The 21,695-nt window shown below is 36.9% G+C and overlaps 1 protein-coding gene and 1 long non-coding RNA gene across 2 annotated transcripts; both read right to left on the reverse strand.

Moving 5' to 3' along the window:
- Window positions 1–1,158: 1,158 nt before the first annotated feature.
- Window positions 1,159–7,463, reverse strand: LOC136223824 (uncharacterized). The gene is made up of 2 exons (XR_010686142.1): window positions 7,347–7,463; window positions 1,159–1,638 (listed from the first exon to the last, which is right to left on the reverse strand). It is a non-coding gene; the product is annotated as an uncharacterized lncRNA (long non-coding RNA).
- Window positions 7,464–14,431: 6,968 nt separating this feature from the next.
- LOC136223825 (protein LONG AFTER FAR-RED 3) lies at window positions 14,432–21,695 on the reverse strand. The gene is made up of 15 exons (XM_066011997.1): window positions 21,462–21,695; window positions 21,214–21,374; window positions 21,018–21,119; window positions 20,316–20,388; window positions 19,381–19,487; window positions 19,179–19,302; window positions 18,228–18,422; window positions 17,324–17,409; window positions 17,133–17,240; window positions 16,898–16,993; window positions 16,221–16,319; window positions 16,050–16,124; window positions 15,649–15,780; window positions 15,426–15,541; window positions 14,432–15,247 (listed from the first exon to the last, which is right to left on the reverse strand). The coding sequence occupies exons 1-15, from the start codon at window positions 21,541–21,543 to the stop codon at window positions 15,064–15,066; spliced, it is 1,740 nt and encodes a 579-aa protein (XP_065868069.1). The 5' UTR covers window positions 21,544–21,695; the 3' UTR covers window positions 14,432–15,063.

Consider the following 21,695-nt stretch of genomic DNA (forward strand, 5'->3'; position numbering starts at 1 on the left):
TGACTTCTAACTACAAACCACATATCTTCCAGTCCACTAATTAACTAGATAAACTAAAAAATAATGTAAGATATGTATAATGACTCGTTAGTTAATAGAAATCTAATTTCAGAAATTCTAAAATTCCAAAAATTTGAAATTCCACACGGAGTTTCAGCAATTTAAAATTACAGAAAGTTTTTGGAATTCTAAAAATTTCTGGAATTTCAAAAACTTTGGAATTCCAGAAATTTGAAATTCTAAAATTTTCTGAAGTATTTCAGGAAAAAAAGAAGAGACTCAAAAAGTCAAAACGTAATAAAAAAATTTCCAAAAAATACCACTTTTTTTTAACGGTATTAAATCATTTGTCTTGATTTTGTTTACGATGCAAACCACATAATTTATTTTGGTGAAAAAAACTCATAAGTGCGAATGTAATACCCTGGTCCAATACCATGTAGATATTGTCCGCTCTGACCTAAATCCAACACCTTGGGTCTGACGACTTTAAAACGCGTTTGCATGTATTGGATTCTCATCTTACTAATAAACCCAAATCACTCTCTCTCCATTTCCGATGTGGGATTCAGTTCATTCCTGCCCCCATCGCCATCCCTTGGAGCCGCTCCTTGCTCAGCTCCGGTGCCACACATTCCGGACCGGATCGTTATTGGAAAAATGTGAAACCACATTGGTTTTTTAATCTAATATTTAATAGCTATAAATTTACATTTGAAATTATTTGAATTAATAACCAATTCAATCCAATCCAACTCAATCAAATCTATTCAATTTCATTATTTAATGGGCTCGATTGAGTTTAATAACCAACCCATAATTTTTTTTAATGGGTTGGGTTTGATTGCATTGTAACCCAAAAAAAAAAATTCATTCTACACTCTTAGTGTAAGATACAACAGTGTTATGAATCCTGGCTTACCAAATCAATTAGGTCATTAAAGATCCATTAACACTACTAATGGAAGATATACTTAAATTTAATAGTTAAAAAATAAATTCTCCACAAATTATTGGCAAGGCTGGAGCGGGAGGAATTTTTCGCAATCATTGAGGATTTCCTAAAGGTTGTTTTGCTTTTTCTATCCTACCATCTTTTGCTTATATGGCTGAATTGAGAACCGTTATTTTCGCAATTAAATTTGCTTGGGAGAAAAATTGGCATCAGCTTTGGGTTGAGTCAGATTCAATGTACGTAGTTAATCTGCTTAAACACCGCTCCATGGATGTTCCTTGGAGTATTCGACAAGAGTGGTTACATTGTCTCAACATTTGCTCTATAATGAACATTATCTTTTCACACATATTTAGGGAAGGAAATAAAGTTGTTGATGCATTGACAAAGTTTGAAATCTCTTCTTCCTTGATCAATTGATGGGCTTTAGTTCCTGCTTTTTGCCATATGTTTATCAATGATGACATTTGCAGTATTTCACAATTGCGTTTTTCTTAACTTTTCATATCTTTTCTCCTCCCCCCTTCTTTTGTTTGTTCTCCTTCCTCTTCTCTTGTTCAAACACCCAATTTTTTCTTTTATTTATATACCGAGGGTTTGTTTGTTCTCCTCCCCCTTCTTTTGTTTGTCAGTTCTTGGGTCATGGGTGCTCATCTCGTCGAAGTTCTGTCTCGTCCCAATTTCTATCAAAAAAAATATTTCATACAATTATAAACTCTATAAATGCAATAAAAATAATAAACATATCAAACAAATTATTGCATTAAATTGTGGATAGCATATTGCTAATGATAATCTGTTGTCTTCATTTTAGCGTTATCTTCCATGCCCCTAAAAAGTGGTTCCTACTTAATTAAAATAATATATTTTGTAAGCCAAAAGGACTCACACAATAAAAAGAGACCACTTTTTCTGAGAGAGACGTAAAAGAAATACTAAAATTATTCTGCATATTGCTTGCAAGAATTAAATTCAAACAAACAAGTGAATGATTATATACAAGATAGCTAATTAATGAACATAATATACAGATAAGAGCCGCGGAATGAAATTCTTCCATCGACCTTCTAATTTAAGTTGCAATTCAACTATTTAAAGGCAACGTCAAATTATTTAAACAACATTAAACAATTAATCTGGTATTCTTTTAGTTAGACTTTTAGTTGCAGATGGTTTAGCTGTTAGCGAATAGACTTACAAGCCAGCTAGATATATGGCCATGTAAGATTGTTTGTAATTAAAATGATGGAAAGAATCTCCAAAAGTTCTAGGGGAAGAAGCTCCAGGGAAGGCTGAAGGAAGTTATGAAGAGGGGCTGAAGCAACCTTAGACAAAGGAAGTTCCGAGAACGAGAACAGGAGCAAGGTTCGCAATCTAAATTTGTTTTGCTTTTTTTAAGCCACGTGCAAATAGACTTCACACTTATATTTAAGCAAAGCACGCATATGTAAGTATGTCATTAGTTCGTCATGAATGTATGCATGATTTCAAGCAATAAATTGGATTTTTCAATCCTAATTGATTCATTCTAGTCAGTCAAATGCCGTCAACAAGTAATCACATGTTTGTCTTGTCTCCGCATACATGTACGATTATAATAGGCCTCAAGCCATTCACAATCACAAGCAATGAAATGAGCTTTATGCATAAACGTCATGAACACATACCAAAAATTCGCTTATTAGCCACTTTGATAGCCAAAAGAAGAGTTTAAATTAGTTTACAAGTCAAGTCGAGTGTCTCAAAAATCCAAACTAACCTAACTAACTAGCAAGCCTAGCTTAAGCATCAAAAAAACATCTCCAAGTTCAAAATCATGTGTCGAACTCCACAAAAGACTAAGAACCCGTCTGGTTTAGCTGATGTCTGTTTGCTGTTGTCTTTTCTCTGCTTTTGAAAAAACTATTTTTCATATATAAAAAGCAAACGATGCTTCCTAACCAAACATCTAAAACTCCTATTTTCAATATGAAAAGACAAACATGAGGAGAAATCTACAGTAAATGAGGCAAGTCCACAACTCTCAATTAGACTTGTCCATGGGCTAGATTGGGCCGGACCTAACAGGCTTTTATATAAAATAAGCTCATCCCAAACCCAACCCAGCCTACAATTAATTTAGACGGGCTCGGGCTTAAAATCAAGGGAAAATTACACAGAAATTCATATAAACCCACATAAAAATATATACATAATTTTTAATTATAAAAAATAAAATTTATATTTAATATATATATATATAAATTTCCTAATTAATATTAATAAAGCGGGGTGGGCTGGACCATTCCGTGCTATATTTATCAATCTCAGACCAGTCCAAAAAATAGGCGGACTTTAACAGACGTGGACTGACTTTAAGATCAATTTTCATTGTCTAAGCTCCGCTCAAAGAACACCTCTATCATTGAATTTCTATGTGCAATTGATTCATCCCTCCTATTGATCATCAAGTGCATATTGGGCTCTCCTTTGGTCAATTGCCTCCAATTTTGCCCGGCTCTTATAGGCCTAGATTTTGATCATCTTTCAATATAGGCCTAGATTTTGGTCTCAAGGGAAATAAACTCATCAGTACTAGAGCAGAAGCTATGAAAGTAAGCAAGTATCTTCAAGTTGTAAAAAATGCTAGGCGATAGTGAAACCTTGGGGATTAATCAGATTTGTATTTTAACACAATTAAATAGAGAAATATGCATATTTACATATATCCTTAAAAATATGTGAAAAAATATATTTCAACAACACTATAATTGAAACAACTAAAGACCCGTTTGTCTACTTGTTGTTTGCTGTTTCTGTTTGTTGTTTACTGTTACGGTTTGCCTTTGGAAAAGACTGTTTTTTCAAAAAACAGGGATTCCCGGCTTTTATAAAAAGCCATTTTTAAACCGTAAAAGGCAAACAAGAGGTGTCTAACCAAACACCTTTAAAACAAGTAAAAAATAAACGTGCATAAGTAATATAATCATTATTGGTATGTAATTTGGGTAAGGTAGTTTTTGTTGTTACTTGTGAAAAAGAAAACCCAATCTATCTGCAACACAATTATTCACTTAAAAAAATTGGCCATTTCCTCAGAGTCCCTATCAAATCCTCAACTTGTTGCCACCACCACCATCCAATTCCAATTCCAATTCCTTTTCCAATCAGATAAGTATTTTTTTATTTTCTTCAATATCATCCCTCCACTCCACTCCATTCTAAAATAATTAGATTAACAAAAGAAAAGAATCAGAGTCTGAAAATAAAGTACAGTACAGATGAGTGGAGGAGCAGCAGTTCCGCCGGAAAGTGAAAGAGATATTGTATTCTCCGCCAGAGAGTTTGCTGTGAACGGTGAGATTATGCTGCTAGTTTTAGTGGTTTTATTTGCTTGTTTTCTTGTAATTATTGTCATATGTAACTGTAACGGTAACTGTGTTGTCTGTAAAACTAATAGTAATAATAACTCCTCCGACCACCACAACCACAACCACAACCAACTTCACCATGTTTCGCCGGTTGTTTCTTATAAGCTTCAACTTCAAGATGGATTCGATATGATGCCTCGCCCTCGCTCTCACTCTACTAATTAAATGCAATTTTTTCATATGTTTACTCAATTCTTAATCTTTATTTTAATAAAATTACCTTTTCTTTTTTTGATTCCCAGTAAAACCTAAGAGCATCCCAAGAGACTAGTAGCGTGCTCTATAAAAATAATATAAATAATTAACTCTCGGTGATTTAAAAGTAACTAAGATATATTATCTCTAAAGGGTTGTTGGATCGGGTCTTTTGGAAGCAAGAGAGCACAGCTAAGTAAGCAAAGAAAGAAGCAAGACCGGGAAGAGACCACTTCTCCAACCTTTAATCCTGCCGGGGAATAACAATTGAAAACTTTCGCCCAGCTAGATATCAATCTGTATCTCAATATTCTTTATATTAACTTCTTATTTATTATTTTATTATTAAAATTATTAGTTATTGTTTATATTTACTAATAGTGAGACGAGAGAGACTTTTCAATAATAAATTATTAATAAAAATGAATTTAGGAGACAACTCCTACCGAAGGATCCCGTCAATGCCTCTGTCGGTATTCCGTTCCGGAGGATCTCTCTGTGGTCCTCGCCCTAGAATGGGCACGCACTGTGGACTCGGTCCGCCCACAGTGTTCATAGAGTTTCCCTCTATGGAGACATCCGCCTTCCTTCACGAGGACGTATGCCCGACTCTCCTGTCTCTAATGGACGAAGGTGGATCGTTTAAGCCAGTTTCGACTATTGACCCAGAGGGTGGCGGAGATCCAACGCCAGGGTACACTAAGAGGTAGTGAGAGAGACTCTCTGTTAATAGAAAGGATATAGATGCTCTTAGTAATTTGAGGAGCCACTAAAATACTTGTTGGAGCTGATTTTCAACCCTCTTTCCTTAAATTTTAACTTAAAAGCCAAAAATTAAGAGACAGTTGGAGATGCTCTAATAACTTGTCATTTTCGATGAAAACATGATTTTCGAGCTACTGATTTGATTATGCACTAGGGTGCTCATACATGTACATATACTGGTGCGCCAAACGGCATTTTTAGAAAACATAAGACACGGATACGGCGAGGACATGGCAAATTTATATATATGTCTGACACTCGTACAGTAATCTCTGCTTCTTAGATTATGCACCATTTAAGTTTAATTCAAAGTTGGAATGTTTTTGGTTCCTTGTTGGTTTTGGACTTTTAAAGTTTGTTAAAAAAAAACCAAAACCTGCTCTGAAAATTCAGATTTGGTATCCCGACGATAAAATTTTATACTTAAATCATTATTTCTAAAGTTTGGGACTATTAGGGGTGTTTGTTTCATGTTAGGATTATATAGCCACCAAAAACTGAAGCATTTTAGAGCTTTTCACGAAAAGTTATTTTTTGGAGCTTTTCATGAAAAGTTATTTGTAGTTGTTTTTTATGGATAAAATTGTCCTTTTTATTCCCGCATAATATTTTTCTCCTTTAACACTGCTTCTATTTCTATAATATAGTTACCGAGAGAACATGGTTTCTTTGCGTTGAATAAATTTTTTTAGATTAGTATCCATATCAGACATTTTAAATACTAAGTTTAACATAATTTTACCAAACGCTAATAATAAATAAGTAATAATAAACAGCTAACAGCAATAACAAACAGCTTAAAGTAGCCGTAAAAAGCTAACACCAACCGCAACAGCTGAACCAAACAGATCCTTAATATTGAGAGGTTACAGTAGAAGGTTCATGCGCTAAAAGAGTGTAGAAACTAATTCCTAGACCTTGGATTAGGAGTTGATCATCTCAGTTGGTTTGTTCAATCTCTTTTCATTATTTCCATTTTCTCAATATTGAACTAATCATCCCAAAGGCTCCAATCGGTGAGACGCCGGTTTTGATCACATGGACCTTAATGACCATGCAGTATTTGGTCATTCACCATGAAATCTAGGCTTATTAAAATCCTAAGGTGAAGATTCAAAGCATCATGCGGTTTAAATTTAATAAGCCTAGATCTAACAGTGAATGACCAAATTCACTTGGTCATTAAGGTCCATGTGAATATTCCTGCACGACTATTTACCTCTCATTCCATTTTCATACTCCTTTTTAAACTTTGGTTACATGTCAAGTTTCACCCTATAACAAAATCAAAGTTAATCTTTTTTTCTCTTCAAAAAGCAAGTTTGTTTAATCCCTTATTCTATATGCCAATTTGTTGAATCAAATTTGGGGTTTAGAGTTCAAGATAGCAACATGTTCCAAGTAGATTGAATTAGTTTCAAGTTCAGTTTTCACTTTACAAACTATCATAAATTCATTTGTTTCTTGAAATTTCTTCCCCTAATCAGAGATTCCAGACTACTAACTTCATTTTAGTGTCACGGTAAAGGTTGTTGGATAGGTGTGAGGTCAAAAAAACTCATAGCCGGAAAATTACCGAAAATGACACAGTTATACCTATATGTATCGGCCCCATACATTCCAATTCCAAATTTTTGTCTTGACATTTTGATCATTCCATCATGTCCTAAATATCAAAATGGGGCTATGTTTCAAATTTGGTGGTATTTGGAGGTGTCTAGACAAAATTATGTTCTTTTGAGCATTTAATCAAACACTTGATATGCATATATTCTCAACATCAATTTCAAGTTTCTTAACATTATTTCTGGTTTAAATATGTAAGATTGACATGCAATTATCATCCAGAATACACCAAAATCATAAATTCAAGCATTTTCATGCATCAATTTCATTAAAAAAAAAATCAAGAAATTTCATACCCTAACACCCCATTCAATCCGTCAACCACGCATGCATAGTTGAGAAAAATTCAATAATCAGAAAATAAAGAGAGGAGAAAGTGGTTAATACAAGCTTACTTGATGTTTGTTTCCCTTGATTTGAAAGATTTTTGAGTTGTTGATGGAGTGATTTCGATTCAGAAAGAAAGAAAAAAAGAGAAAAGGGAAGAAGATGCAAATGGCGTGATAAAGCTAATGGAGATGTGTTTTCATTTGTTATTTTTTTACTTCAAACTTTTTAATTTCATTTTATCAACGAGTAATCAAATAATTAGGATAAAAGTAGCCTATTGAGAATAAAATGAGGGAAAACCGATCAAAGTGGTTTGACCATGTAAGACAAAAAGCGCTTGATGCACCGGTTAGGAGAACTGAAGAGTGTCAAATGGATGTAGTGGCGAGGGGTAGGGGAAGACCTAAGCAAACTTGGAGGACGGTGATCGATAGTGATATGAGTTTATTAGGGATTGAGGAAAATATGGCAGTGGATAGGACATAGTGGAGGGAGAGAATTTGTATCGCTAACACGATTTGATTGCATGGTTTTATATGATGGTTCATGTTAGCCGACCCCGAATCATTTCGGGACTAAAGTTTTGTTGTTGTTTGTTTAATAATTAGATTCATTAAACACTAGAAGGGCAATTATTTTACTTATTCATATATAAACACAGCCGCGTGACACTTATGAAGTCCACTTATGAAGTCCGAACCACCACCCGAAAAGAGAACACGTGGAATCATCGCAAAGAGTCGGTCTTGACTTTAGGAAATCTTTATAGACCCGTCAATGATCAACTCATTGTAATAATCATAGTAAATCCCGTGAAACACGAGCTAAGTGGGTCTGAGAGATACTAAATCCTGATATGTGGACACACATTCACTTATCAACAGGTGACACATAATACGATCCGCTACCGAATTTATAACAACTTCTGATAGATCACAGTATAATTCATTCATAAGCTACAGAATTTATAATTCATTCCTTAAGCTTACACCAATAACCTTACACTGATAACTTTGATTTTATGGAAGTTATAAAATAAAAGGACATTTCAAGCGAACTGGAACACTTCAGGAATGTGGCAGTACATGGAAATTTTGTCGTTGCAAAGAAGCACTATAAATTAAAGATTGAAAGGTAAAGTAAGGGACTTTCAACTACAAAGAATGTCTTATTTTTTAGTCCAAATTCCAATTCAATTTATTTCCTTCGTTTCGTTATAGAAAAATCTCAGTATAGGAATACACTTTGAACTGGACTGTTTATATTTACTAAATACAGGTTGATAAAAAAAAAATCACCCTTGAGAGCTGCTACTCCTGTTGAGAGTTGTTGTTGCGCCGTCGGCTAGGGTTCTAGCAATTGCTCTTCTACTCCTCGCCACTCGAAATCAATCACGTCCCCTCTGCTCCACCGCGTCGACCAAATCCCTAGCTTTTTACCCTTGCCAAATAACCATATTTCCCTGTCCGATTTTACTGGATTAACCCCTCGCCCAAAGGCATAATGGAAGATCAGCTAAACTAATTGAAAATAGTTGATGACGGATTCGAGTTCGTGACTCCCCCATCTGATCTAGCGGCTGTTGATTACAAGTGGTGTCTTGTGGGATCACTAATCACTGATAGAAACTACAATTTTCAGGTCTTCAAACATCGTATGGCCAGTATCTGGAGACCGGGCAAAGGTATGTCGATAACTGAAATTGGGGGTAAACTGTTGATATTCCGTTTCTTTCATCCCTATGACTTAAAATGGGTGATGAACAACGGACCTTGGACCTTCGACAATCACCTGTTAATTTTGTATCAATTGAAGGAGGAAGGAAGAACCTGTTGAAGCAAAATTGACGCACGTCAATTTTTGGGTACAAGTCCATGGTCTCACTCAACAATTGTTTACAGACACAGTTGCTAGAGCATTGGGGAATTTTGTAGGCTTATATGTCTCGATGGATCCAAAGAAAAAATGGCTGAATGATATGAGTCATTTACATATCCGTGTCAACATTGATGTAAGACAGCCATTGCAGAGAGGAAAGTAAGTTAGAAGGGCTGGAGGAGAGTGGCTGCACTGCAAATTCAAATATGAAAAATTACCCACATTCTGCTTTATATGCGGGCTCATAGGTCATCTGGATCGGCATTGTGAGATTTTCTTCAGTAGTGAGGAAGAGGAGATCATCAGGGAGTGGGATGTCTCGCTTAGGGCACCATTATGTCGTGCAAATCCCCTTGGAGGAGAAAAGTTGTTGAAGGAGGAGACGGACATGGACACAATAGAGTTGGGAATAGGGTCAGGGAGGTTCAGTTGTAACTCAGCAGAGAAAAAGCAACGTCAGGGTCAGCGAACAAACCTCAGTCACTTAGCAAGGAATTTTGGGGTGAGCATCTTTGATCAACAGAACAGTATGAATCATGCAGCTAAAGGCAAACAGCCTGAAATAGGGCTGGAAGTTGTGGATGAGAGGAAAAGGAGGAGAGGTGAAGAATCAGGAGGGAGTGGGGCTTCGGGTGAAAAGATACTGGAGGTCAGTATCCAAAATATGGAGGTTGATCGACCTCTTCTTGAACCGACAGGGGGAACTGAGCATTATGAACAAGGGCAGGAACAGATCAACCCAAACATCCAGTCAGAAAGGGAGTCTCAAACCAGCAACGTGAACCAGTCGGTTCGCCCACAGAAATGAAGATTTTTAGCTGGAACTGCCAAGGTCTAGGCAATGCCAAGGCAGTTCCCATCCTGTGTGAACTCATAAGAGTTCACAGACCTGATATCATTTTCTTGTACGAGACTTTAGTTGGTCATTCGCGATTGGAGACCATCAGAATGAAGCTGGGATTTAAAGGGTGTTTTGTGGTGGATTGTATCGGGAGGAGTGGTGGTATTTGTGCCATGTGGAAAGAGGAGAAGTTATGTACATTAAATTCCTTCTCTTCTAACCATATTGACTTGACAGTCAGTGACACTGTTGGAGGAGATTGGCGTATTTTCGGTTTTTATGGGTTTCCGGAGAGAGCTAGACGAAGGTCTTCTTTGATTTACTAAGAAGCTTTGATGCCGCCTCTTCTTTACCTTGGGCTATCATTGATGATTTCAACGACCTATTGGTTCACAGTGATAAGTTGGGGTTGAATGAACATCCGGAGTGGTATTTCAGGGGATTCAGGAAAGCAATTGATGATCTTAATGACATTCCGTTACAAGGTTATCAGTTTACTTGGATCAGACACAGGGGAAAACCGAATGAAATACAGGAGAAGTTGGATAGAAGCTTATGCAGTAGCAGTTGGCAATCACGATTCCCTGACCATTTCTGTATCAACGGTACGGCTCCTACATCCGACCATTCACCTATTATTCTTCACACGACACCTGTTCTTAAACAAAATGCCCATAAAAAATTTCGCTTTGAGAACAGATGGACACGTGTGGAGGAATTTAGAAATGTTGTTGTTGAGGCGTGGCGGACGGCGAGTCAGCCAGGGGTGGAGGAACGGCTGAACAGGTTAGCGGAAACCTTATCACGATGGAATAGAAATTTGGGGGCTGATTTTAGAAGAAGAATTAAAGAGCTTTAGACTAGAATGGAACAATTAAGGGCTAGAAGGGGACAGGAGGCGATGAAAGAGTATGAAGAGGCTAGAACTGAGTTGGTTTGCTTACTTGTTCAAGAGGAAGATCACTGGAGGTAACATGCGAAAATACTTTGGCTTCAGGAGGGAGATTCAAATACCAGATTTTATCACTTGTTTGCAAATGGGAGAAAGAAACAGAACCGCATATCTCGCTTAAAAAATGAAGATGGGGACTGGATCGATGATACAACAGGTATAGGCAGTATTGCAACCTCTTATTTCCAGGCTGTATTCTCTGACAGTAACAGCAATTGGCGGGAGGTTGTCGACAAGATTTAGCCAAAGGTCACTGATCAAGACAATGCTCAACTTTTGAGACCCCTCTCTAAATGTGAATTCCGGGCAGCGCTATTTGAGATGCATCCTGACAAGTCGCCGAGGCCAGACGGGTTTAATCCGGTTTTTATCAACATTTTTGGGATCTGATCGGAGACGATGTGTACGCGGCAGGGGTAAATTGGTTTGAACAAGGTACGCTCCCAACTGATCTGAACAAGACCATCATCACACTTATCCCAAAGTGTGACAGTCCATCTTCTATGTCTGAATTTCGCCCAATTGCTTTATGTAACGTGCTCCTCAAAATTTTTACAAAAGTCCTTGCAAACAGACTGAAAGTTCTCCTGCCCTCATTGATATCTGAGAACCAATCCGCCTTCATTAAGAGCCGGTCCATTCATGATAATGTCCTTATTGCTTTCGAACTTATTCATAGCATCAATAAAAATACAACTAAGAAAGTGGGTAATGTGGCATTGAAAGTGGATATGAGCAAGGCATATGATAGGGTGGATTGGAATTACTTGAGGGAGCTACTTTTGAAGCTGGGATTCGCTGAAAAATGGGTCAGATTAACAATGATGTGTGTGTCTTCAGTGCAGTATATGATCAAAATAAATGATCAGTTAGTAGGCCCGGTGACTCCTAGAAGAGGATTAAGGCAAGGAGACCCCTTATCCCCGTACTTATTCTTGTTATGTGTTGAGGGGTTATCGGCTTTATTATCAGACAGCGAAATGAAGGGGGATTTACACGGGTGCCATGTGGTTAGAGGTGCTCCTTCAGTCTCACACTTATTATTTGCAGATGATGCATTTCTCTTTTGTCAGGCCACGATTGCAGAAGCCAGAGTTCTTAAGAAGGTACTGAGAAAGTATGAGATGGCATCAGGACAGGCTATCAACTATCTAAAATCGGGAATTATGTTCAGTAAGAATGTGGCGGAGGAGCTAGGTGTCAGAGTGGCTAGTATCCTCGGTATTACAGCTCCGTTAAACACAGGAAGATATGTGGGCCTTCCCTCACTTGTTGGTAGATCGAAGAAAGCAATTTTTGCTCATTTTCGAGATAAGCTCTGGAAACGCCTTCAGCGCTGGAGGGGGAAGGTATTTCAAAAGCGGGAAAGGAAACTCTCATCCATGCAGCAGGTCAAGCTATTCCTATTTACTTTATGAGTGTGTTCTTACTTCCAATTTCAACTGCAGATGAGCTTCAAAAAATGTTAAATTCTTTCTGGTGGGGTAATAAGAAGACAGGGGAGAGGGGCATGAACTTGTTGTCGTGGGACAAGTTCTGTGCTCCCAAACTATTTGAAGGACTTAGTTTTCATAATTTCACTGCCTTTAATCTTGCTATGTTGGGAAAACAGAGGTGGCGATTGTTTTCTAACCCATCTTCGCTTGTTAGCAAAATCTTCAAAGCAAAATACTACCCAAAAGGGGATTTCATGAGCGCTTTACTCGGGCACTCACCTAGCTTTATTTGGCAAAGTTTATAGAGCTCCCAATTAATAGTAAGAGAGGGGGTCAGATGGAAAATCGGGAATGGGCATTCAATAAATGTTTGGAAGGAAAGATGGCTCAGAGGAGAGGGGTATGGTCATATTCGAACCCCAATGATTGAAGGTCTCGAAGGGTTAAAGGTATGTGATCTCTTTATTCCGAATACGAGAGAGTGGGATGTGGAGTTATTAGAGGAACTCTTTGAAGTAAATGATATCAATGAAATGCAGAAAATTAGAGTGGCAAATTCTGAACATATTGATAGTCTAATTTGGCAACATCATTCATCCGGGAGGTATACGGTTAAAAGTGCGTATAGGCTGGCCACTGAAATGGAGAACGGTGACAGGTATCATGTTCCCGGAGCATGGAGGAAAATTTGGACCGCTGAAATCCCACATAAGGTGCGCCATTTCGGATGGCAATTAGCACGGAACTGTTTGCCGACTCGTCATAACTTACAAGCTCGAGGGGTTCAAGTTGAGAGCAACTGTGTAAATTGCAATGGCCCATGGGAAGATAACTGGCATACTTTTATGGAGTGTCCGTGTGCTGGTCGGGTTTGGAATAAACTTGGTTTGCTCGGTCGCATCAACGCAGCAGCGAACAATGCGGAAAATTTCTCAATGCTGGTCAGTAACTTTCTGAACTCTGCATCTGATAGGGAGGCTGCGGTTTTCTTAATGAATGCGTGGAGTATATGGCAAGCTCGCAACGTTCGGTTATGGCAGCAGGAAATCCGATCTACGGAGTCTATTGCGACTTTAGCAAACGTGGTATGGACTGATTGGCTCAAGGCGTCGGAATTGAAAAACAGAACGGATGTGGAAGCAGTGCGGAACAGAACTGATCTTCGCCAAGAGTCTGGGGTCTGCTCATTATGGCATCTGCCAAGGGGAACTCGTTTCTCTTGCTGTACTGACGCCGACATATTCGAGGAGGAGGGTCAGTTCGGAGTCGGGGCGATAATCAGAGACTCAAGCGGATCCTTCGTCGGAGGCCGGAATGCTAAAATGGATAGCAGACAACCAGTAAAAGAATGTGAAGCTGAGGCGCTAATTCACGCAATTAAATGGGCATCAGAGGCTCAATTCAAGAATGTTGACTTTGAGGTTGATGCTAAACTCGTTGTGGAGGCGATTAACTCGCAAACAACTGACGTCACTGAATTCGGCGACCAGATTTTAATAATTAGATCACTACTTTCATCCAACGACTCTTACTCAGTCAAATGGATCAGGCGGCAAGCTAATGGGGCGGCACATGCATTGGCCCAGTCCTCTCGTTTTAACACTTGCCCACTATTCTTTAATTCATTACCGAGTTTCATTTCTGTACCTATTTACATTTTAACAATAATAAAACTTTCCAATTATTAGTATTCATAAATGTAAAGTTATTTGAAAATAATAAACATTAATGAAACAAATTAAATATTTAACTTTCAAGTTAGAATTTGTGATTCCAACATATTTAGGCAAAATATACATATTATAATTATTAGATATGATTTCTTAGTGTGACAAATAACATTTTAGTCCAAGTTGAAACCAATTTTTTTCTATAGAATCGTGTATTTTTATATGGAGGATTTTAATGTAATTTTACATTCCAAAACCTTCTTATTATACTTTTTTAGTTAAATTCAGTAAGTCAATTTTCAGTTTAATTTCAATTCAATTCAATTCAATCAATCAATTACTTTTAGCACATTATCTTCAATTAAGTTTCTATTTGCTAAAGTTAAGTGCAGACTAGTTTTTTCACAAATTTTCCCACACACTCACACCACCAGTTTGAAAATGCAAGAAACACAAACTATAAAGGCTTAATACATCAGTTACCCCTGAACTTGTCTGAACTTGTCCAAAATGATTAATTGACACTCTAAAAATGTTGTCTCATTAACCCCATAAACTTGCTTAAAATGTCATGATTAAATCCCTAAAGTATACAAATGTACAAAACAGAAAGTTAAAGACTTAAAAAATCACGAATTAGACCTTTATTTTTTAAATTTTGAATTTTTTTTTTTTTACGACAGATTGCAATTTATATATCACTTTAAACAAATTCAGATGGCAAATGGATTACTGTAAGCAAGTTCAAGGGGCCAATAGGCCACTTTAAATAAATTCATGTGACTGATAGATTATTTTAAGCAAGTTGAGAGACTAATTAAACACCATCTAAGTTCAAGGATCAATCAAACTTTTTGGACAAGTTCGGGAGCCTTTTGATGTATTAAGCCAACTATAAAAGAAGTTTATTAGTGAACAAAACATAAATAAAGTTATTTTAGTAAACACTAAACTATGCTAAACAACATTAAACCATTAATCTGGTATTCTTCTAATGGCTGGTGGTTAAGCTGTTAGCGGATATGCCTGCAAACCAGCTAGATATGTGGCTTCAACTGATGCAGTTCCTTCTTTCTCAAAATCATCCCAGGAACTGGTTGACAGTATCACAAAATCAGCCAGCTTCCCCGGAGACAACGATCCGACCTCATTTTCCAGAAAGCACGCCTCAGCAGCCAAAATCGTATGCCTGCCATTGAATAGCATGAATTTCGTCATAAAAGCTAACCATAAATCAGTTCCAACGTACAGTAAACAAAAGTCATAGATTCTTGGCAACATGTGACTTATGTTACATGGAAACGGAAACGGAAACTGAAACAGAAATATCAAGATACCAAAAGATTGAACTTATCGGCAATACGTACGATATTATTGCATCTTTCAATGAAAGGCACTCAGATGGAATCCACGAACGTTCCCAACCAGGAGGTATTCTTTTCATTGCTGTTTTAATGGCTCCCAAAGGATCAATATTAGCCACCTGAAACAGCGAAGTTTATATAAGATTTCTGAAGCATGGCATCTGATGAAATGACTGGCCAATCGGAATGACTAAGTCCCTGAAATCGGTAACGATTTAGTACTTACCGGCCAGTCAGAACCTAAAGCCAACAGAGCATTGCTCATTAGGAGTGATCGGAATTGATAAGGTCCCTTTTCAGCCCTGTCCACTCCAAGCTTCTTTCTTGCAGAATCAGCATCGTCAAGTAGATGGTCCGGCTGTTGCATTATGAAGTAGCAATATGCAATCAATCAAGAAGTTATCCTCTCACAGAGCAGAACAAGAGACGGACACCGACACTGACACATATTCTTCTAAACAGGGACCAGACCAGATAGAAAGGTGGAACTTTTAGCATGAATCCCTCTATGTGTTTGGAGCAAGAAAGGAAGGTGATTAATCCTCACCATTCAAGTTGGGGAATCATTAATCACACCATTTAGGAGCTGTTCTTCATTACTGAATGCCCCGTAAGAAGAAAAAGTACCTGAACTGAAGCAATGATCTGTTGTTCACCAAATCGAGCAGGTGTTCCAGATGCCAAATGCTGAGCATGCTCAATCTGAGAGAAACAAACGAAACGAGTATAAATTATTGAAAGTAGTTGTTTTGAAATTCCAGGAGAAAACGAAAATCTGATTCCCTAGAAAATCTATACCCTAAATCTTCGATCCCTTTTTCCATTTGTTGATGCAACTGATTCATACAAATCCAGAACCATGTCATTTGCTCTGTCACCTATTGCATGAATGGCAACCTGAAATATATCCAAATTTCTTAAAACAAATGCATAGGTCTCTAGACAGATATAATAGGCAACACGCTTATTTGTGCGCTTGATCAATTCAATTTTTACTCAATAAGCCCCTGATCTTTTAAATGGATACATTAAGGCCTTGATCAATTATTTTTTAACACATTAAGCCTTTGATCCCTTAAATGTATACATTAAGCTCTTAATCAATTTTTTAACCTCTTAACCCATCTAGTTATGTGTGTGATTTAAAATCTGTTTAGCGCCAGCATGTCATTGGTCCCCTAAAGTAATAGTGACATGTTGGCATTTCTACAAGCACTAAACAGAGTTTGAATCACACATAACTGAACCGTCCAAGGTAGACTTAATTTATTCAAAAAATAATTGATCCAGAGCTTAATGTGTCCATTTAAAAGATCGGGGACCTAATGGTTTTTAAAAAATTGATTAAGGGCTTAATGTATCTCTTTAAAAGATCAAGGGCTTAATCAGTAAACTTTGAATGAATCGGGGGCTTAAATATCAATATTTCCAGTATAATACTCTTGTATTAAGTCTAAGACAAGACAAGGAGAAACCTGAAGACCAACTTTATCAGCTTCCATAGTCATATTGAGAAGATTTTCAAAATCTGAAACTTGTAAGCCATAATTGTGAGGCTCATCAACGTAAGGCTAAAAAAACAGAACAAACGTTTCAAAGATAAGTGAGATGAGATTAGAGGGACAGATCTAGCTCGAGTCCACTTAAACAAGTTTGCATATGACCAATTTATCGAAAAGGCCAGCAGAAACATGCTCACTTTGTTCTTACCTCATAAAAGAGTGCACTATTAGAACCCAAAGATCCATCAGCAAAAGCTTTAACACCACCTAAATAAATCCAATCACTTAGAGAACGACCTGTTTTTGTCATAAGATCCTGGGTCGGTAAATGATACTTCGTTAGTGACAACAAGAACAGAGACTAGAAAATACTAAAGAGGTAACTTCAATAATCTTTACATGTAAGCGTGACCACGTTTCCATTGGGAAAAACAAGCAGACCCTAGTCCTCATCTTGCCTAAAGAATCAGCCCATTGATACAATTCTGTTCCAATGAGAAAAATAAATAAGTAATAAAGGTAGAAAACCATACAAAATCTGGAATTATTACAGTGATGCAAGGTTTATCATTATTGAAATTTATGGATCAATTCGTTCTAAGAAAGATGTATTTTGAAAAAATCGGACCGATTTGAAAGATCCAAACATTCAACACTGTTACTAAATGGCATGGATGCAAGGAAAATTTCTTCTAGGAACCCCTTGCTTCTTTGGTGAAAGACTTCCTTGTAGAAATTGTTTTCTTTAATACACCCTTGTGGTGGGACCCCTCCCCGGACCCTCGCTTAGCGGGGACGCGTAATGCGACCGGGCCACCACCTTTTTATCTCATTTCCAAAACCATTTTTCTTAGAATGAGAACCAGAGGTTGAAGCAAACATGTCATTATAAACTAAAATCGGATCAATACTTAACTCTTTATCCATGTCAATCTTAAGAACAAGAAAGATGAAGGAATTTTAATGTCAGGATATTAATCCATCCTTTCTGGCATAAAATGGCTCTTGAACTTCCAAAACATATTTTATGAGTCTCAATGCTGTTAGGTTACTATCATTAATAACTATTATCATAAATCTATTCACAATTATAAGATCATAAGATATTCTAGCTTATAAAAGATCAACAACAACAACAACAACAAAGCCTTAGTCCCGAAATGATTCGGGGTCGGCTAACATGAACCATCATATATAACCGTGAAATCAAGTCGTGTCAGCGACAGCTTATAAAAGATCATGGAAAAAAAAAAAAAATTGCTCCATTGAACATCACCAATTGCCAAGGGCTTAGAACAGAAACCTGTCAAATCCTCCCAAGAATGCTCTGTTGATGCACCGGGAAGGTATCTTCCAAAATCAACAACAGCTGTTACCCCTTTTGCCAAGGCAAGATTGCTAGCAGCAAGCAAAGCCTCCCTTCTTTCATCTGCTGAGACCTCAGGGATCCAGGGGAAAACAAGTTTCATTGCAGCATCTATTACCAATCCAGTAGGTTCTGAATGATAACGGCCCAAAATAATTAATACTCAAATTGTAAATAACTTTTAACATTGAAACAAATCCTACAAGAATTCATTCAAGGCAAACTGCACGCTGTTATCAATAATTAGCATAAACATTGACAGTTGCAATTATTTGATTTACGGCCTCTTTGGTTTAATTGTTGGTGTTTACAATTTGTTGTTGTTGTTTCTGGTAGATGTTAGCTGATTTTCCTTCTGAAATAGCTATCATAATTGCTTTTCAATCCTAACCACACGTTTTATATCAATTGTTTGGAGTAAAACAGTGTACTAGATAAACATAAGGCATTAAAAATCTGAAAAAATAAGTAAAGTGATCTAGCCTCCCCTTCCCAAAGCGTAATGACAAAGGGCATTTCAATAAAACAGACAAAAGACTCGCTGTTGCTCAGAGAAGCAATGTAAACAGTAAGGAATCAGTAACCTTCATTTAAATTGTGGAAGACATCATACGAACCGATCCAGAAGCATCATACCCGGTGTACTATTGATTTATTACCTTGAGTTAGACTGTACTGCTTAAATCAAGAAGACTTGACAATCTACCTTTAAATTTCTTTTACCAAAAGACAGTATTAGGCAACGATAGACTGGAGCTCAACGACAGACTAATTTATGCTACTACATATCTTTCTATCCTAATATCACAAAACTTAGAAGTGCAGTATTAATAATGAAACTAAATCGATAACAAGGTGTATTAAGCGATTGCCTAGACTAATCACTACCTCCATGAACAGACTTCATAATAGTTCCACCAATAGGATCTTCTGATACTTTACTTATCCCAGCTATCCTCAGTGTCACTGAATTAGCCAAGCCCATATGACCATCCATCCTAGTTAACCACACCTGCACAACAAAAATTTCGGTCAAAATTCAAAGCCGTGATAGTAAATGCACAGTATCAAACAAGTTATGGGTTCTTACAGGATTGTATGGCGTGATATCATCGATCCAAGACACTGATGGTAATTCTCCCCCCCATAGATCATTGTTCCATCCACCTCCCAACAGCCAAGAACCTTCTTTTAGATCTGAAAGATGATATTTTTGCATAAATCATTCCCAGAACCAATTGAATGATTTGATAAATCAATAAATCATGCAACTGAACCATCAATATAGTAGTCCCTACACTAGTACCATTTTAGAATCCGTAGTTCTGCAATTTTGCAGGAATTAAATAGCTGATGACTAATACTGAATCATGTTGCTAGGAAAAGTGATTACTGATTAAAGTTCTTATTTTGACTGACATGTTCTTCCCCAATATCGCACCATGTTTATAGTGCGCTATATAAGAGTAATGACAATTGGACAAAATGCACGATATCTACATGACACCTCATCATTCTCATTTCTCAGACACTTTTTAGTGTAAATGGAAAGAGCTTTTGCATAAATGTACATGAAATTATAGACATGTGGGGCACATAAAACCAAGAGAATCCAAAATTTAGTCTTAGAGTTATTTCACCAGGAATATAGTCTCATAGTTATTTATGTGCACTAAGAAAATATAGTTAATATTAATATGGTTAAAGTAGTTATCTTCTAAAAAATGCTCTATTATTTTTTTTTTTTTTTTTTTTTTTTGAAGTTGCTCTATTAACTTATTTACTCATCTTAAGATCTAGTAATTGAGGAGTATCAACCATGAATTTTAAACAGGCATAAAAAAGATGATGAATCTTTATAGAAGGAAATGCTATTATTAATTTTGTGATGGATGAAAAAGGAAAACAGTACTATAATTTTATTAAGGAGGGAGTAACATTTGTTTTGGTGTGCAACATTTCAGAAGCAATTAAACTTATAATGTACTGAAAAAATCATAATATTGCAGCAAGCATGAAGATTACTTCTTACAGCTTCTCTGATTCTTCTCACAAATTCATCTTTTCGATTTACACCATGCAATTCCACACGCATCATCTGTATTGCATTGGTACAATCTCAACACCATGTATAAAGACAACAACTAGAGGAGATAACAAAGACAGCATCTATAAAAGAATAGTATGAGACAGTGCAGTGATAAAGAGAATTCTGTGAAGTGAAGTCAGGACAGAAGAGAAAAAAGTGTGAAGACCCAAAACAGGGTCAGATTATCAACTAAAACACAACAGGGATTGCTGCTTGAGCCCTAATGAGATAAGGAAATTCAAGGGCTTATTACATAATTACACACCTAATCTTGTCAATTATACACCTTCAACACCATTAATTACTGATTCGAGAGACTTCAAAGTTGACACACACCGCGGAGTCAAACTTTCACCTAAACATGTTTTGCCTAAACACGTTTCATGACATGTCAATAAATTTAAACAAAAAAGGGTCTAAGAAGTCTAAAATTGAAAGTTTAGGAGTGTGATAGTTCCAACTATAAGTTCAGGGTGACTAATGGCAAAAAGTGACAAGTTCAGTTCAGGTGTGTAATTATGTATTAAGCCAAACTCCAGCTCAAAAACTAGATTTGTCACTGCTTCAAGAAATCAATTTGAACATGTAATTATTGATGAAAAGAAATTAATTCCGAGAATTCAAGCGCGATTGTATACCTGCAATCCACCAAAGATGAAGTGGACATGGGAATCAATAAATCCAGGAACTACTAATTTCCCTTCAAGATCCAACACCTTGGTCTTATCGCCGGCCAAATCCTGCATTACCTCATTAACTCAGATTATAGGAAAATGCTTATTATGATTCTTCAAACAAAGAATTCACTCAATAAAAGCAAAAAAAATTACGAACCTGAAGAGAAGAATAATTTCCAACTCGGAGAATCCTGCCGTTTCGAACGGCCATGGAATCGGCGAAGATCATGGAAGCGTCGCTGGTGAAAATTACCCCATTTTTCACAATCAAATCCGCAGTTGATTCCATTGACGCTCGTAATCCCAAATTCAACCATTCTAAAAACAGCAGAAAACCGATAAATCAATTCAAACTTCGAAATTCGACATTTATGATGCAAAAGGCGGAAATTGAAAGCATATTACGGTGTGGCGAGTTGAAATGAGGAAGCAAGTAAATGGATAAAAGGAGTGCGATTGAAGCCGAGATGATTGGGAATAGATTCATGGCGGGAAAGAGGATGGACTGAGTGAGTGTCTTCTACAGTATCTGCTTCTCTTGAAGATTCTACTTAGGCCCGTTTAACTTTTATTTGAACATCACATTGCAGCTCGCAAATAAGTTTATCAATACAGATTTTTTTTTTTTTTTTTGCTGTG

This window comes from Euphorbia lathyris, chromosome 3, assembly GCF_963576675.1.
Source record: "Euphorbia lathyris chromosome 3, ddEupLath1.1, whole genome shotgun sequence".
NCBI classification, from domain to species: Eukaryota; Viridiplantae; Streptophyta; class Magnoliopsida; order Malpighiales; family Euphorbiaceae; genus Euphorbia; species Euphorbia lathyris.

Excerpts from the sequence above, each read along its gene's own strand:
- LOC136223825 (XM_066011997.1), bottom strand. The coding sequence starts at position 21,543 with ATGAATCTATTCCCAATCATCTCGGCTTCAATCGCACTCCTTTTATCC. Across the intron at positions 16,320-16,897 it reads CTGATAAAGTTGGTCTTCAG|GTTGCCATTCATGCAATAGG; the intron begins GTTTCTCCTTGT and ends GATATATTTCAG. Across the intron at positions 15,781-16,049 it reads AGATCATTGCTTCAGTTCAG|CCGGACCATCTACTTGACGA; the intron begins GTACTTTTTCTT and ends ATAATGCAACAG.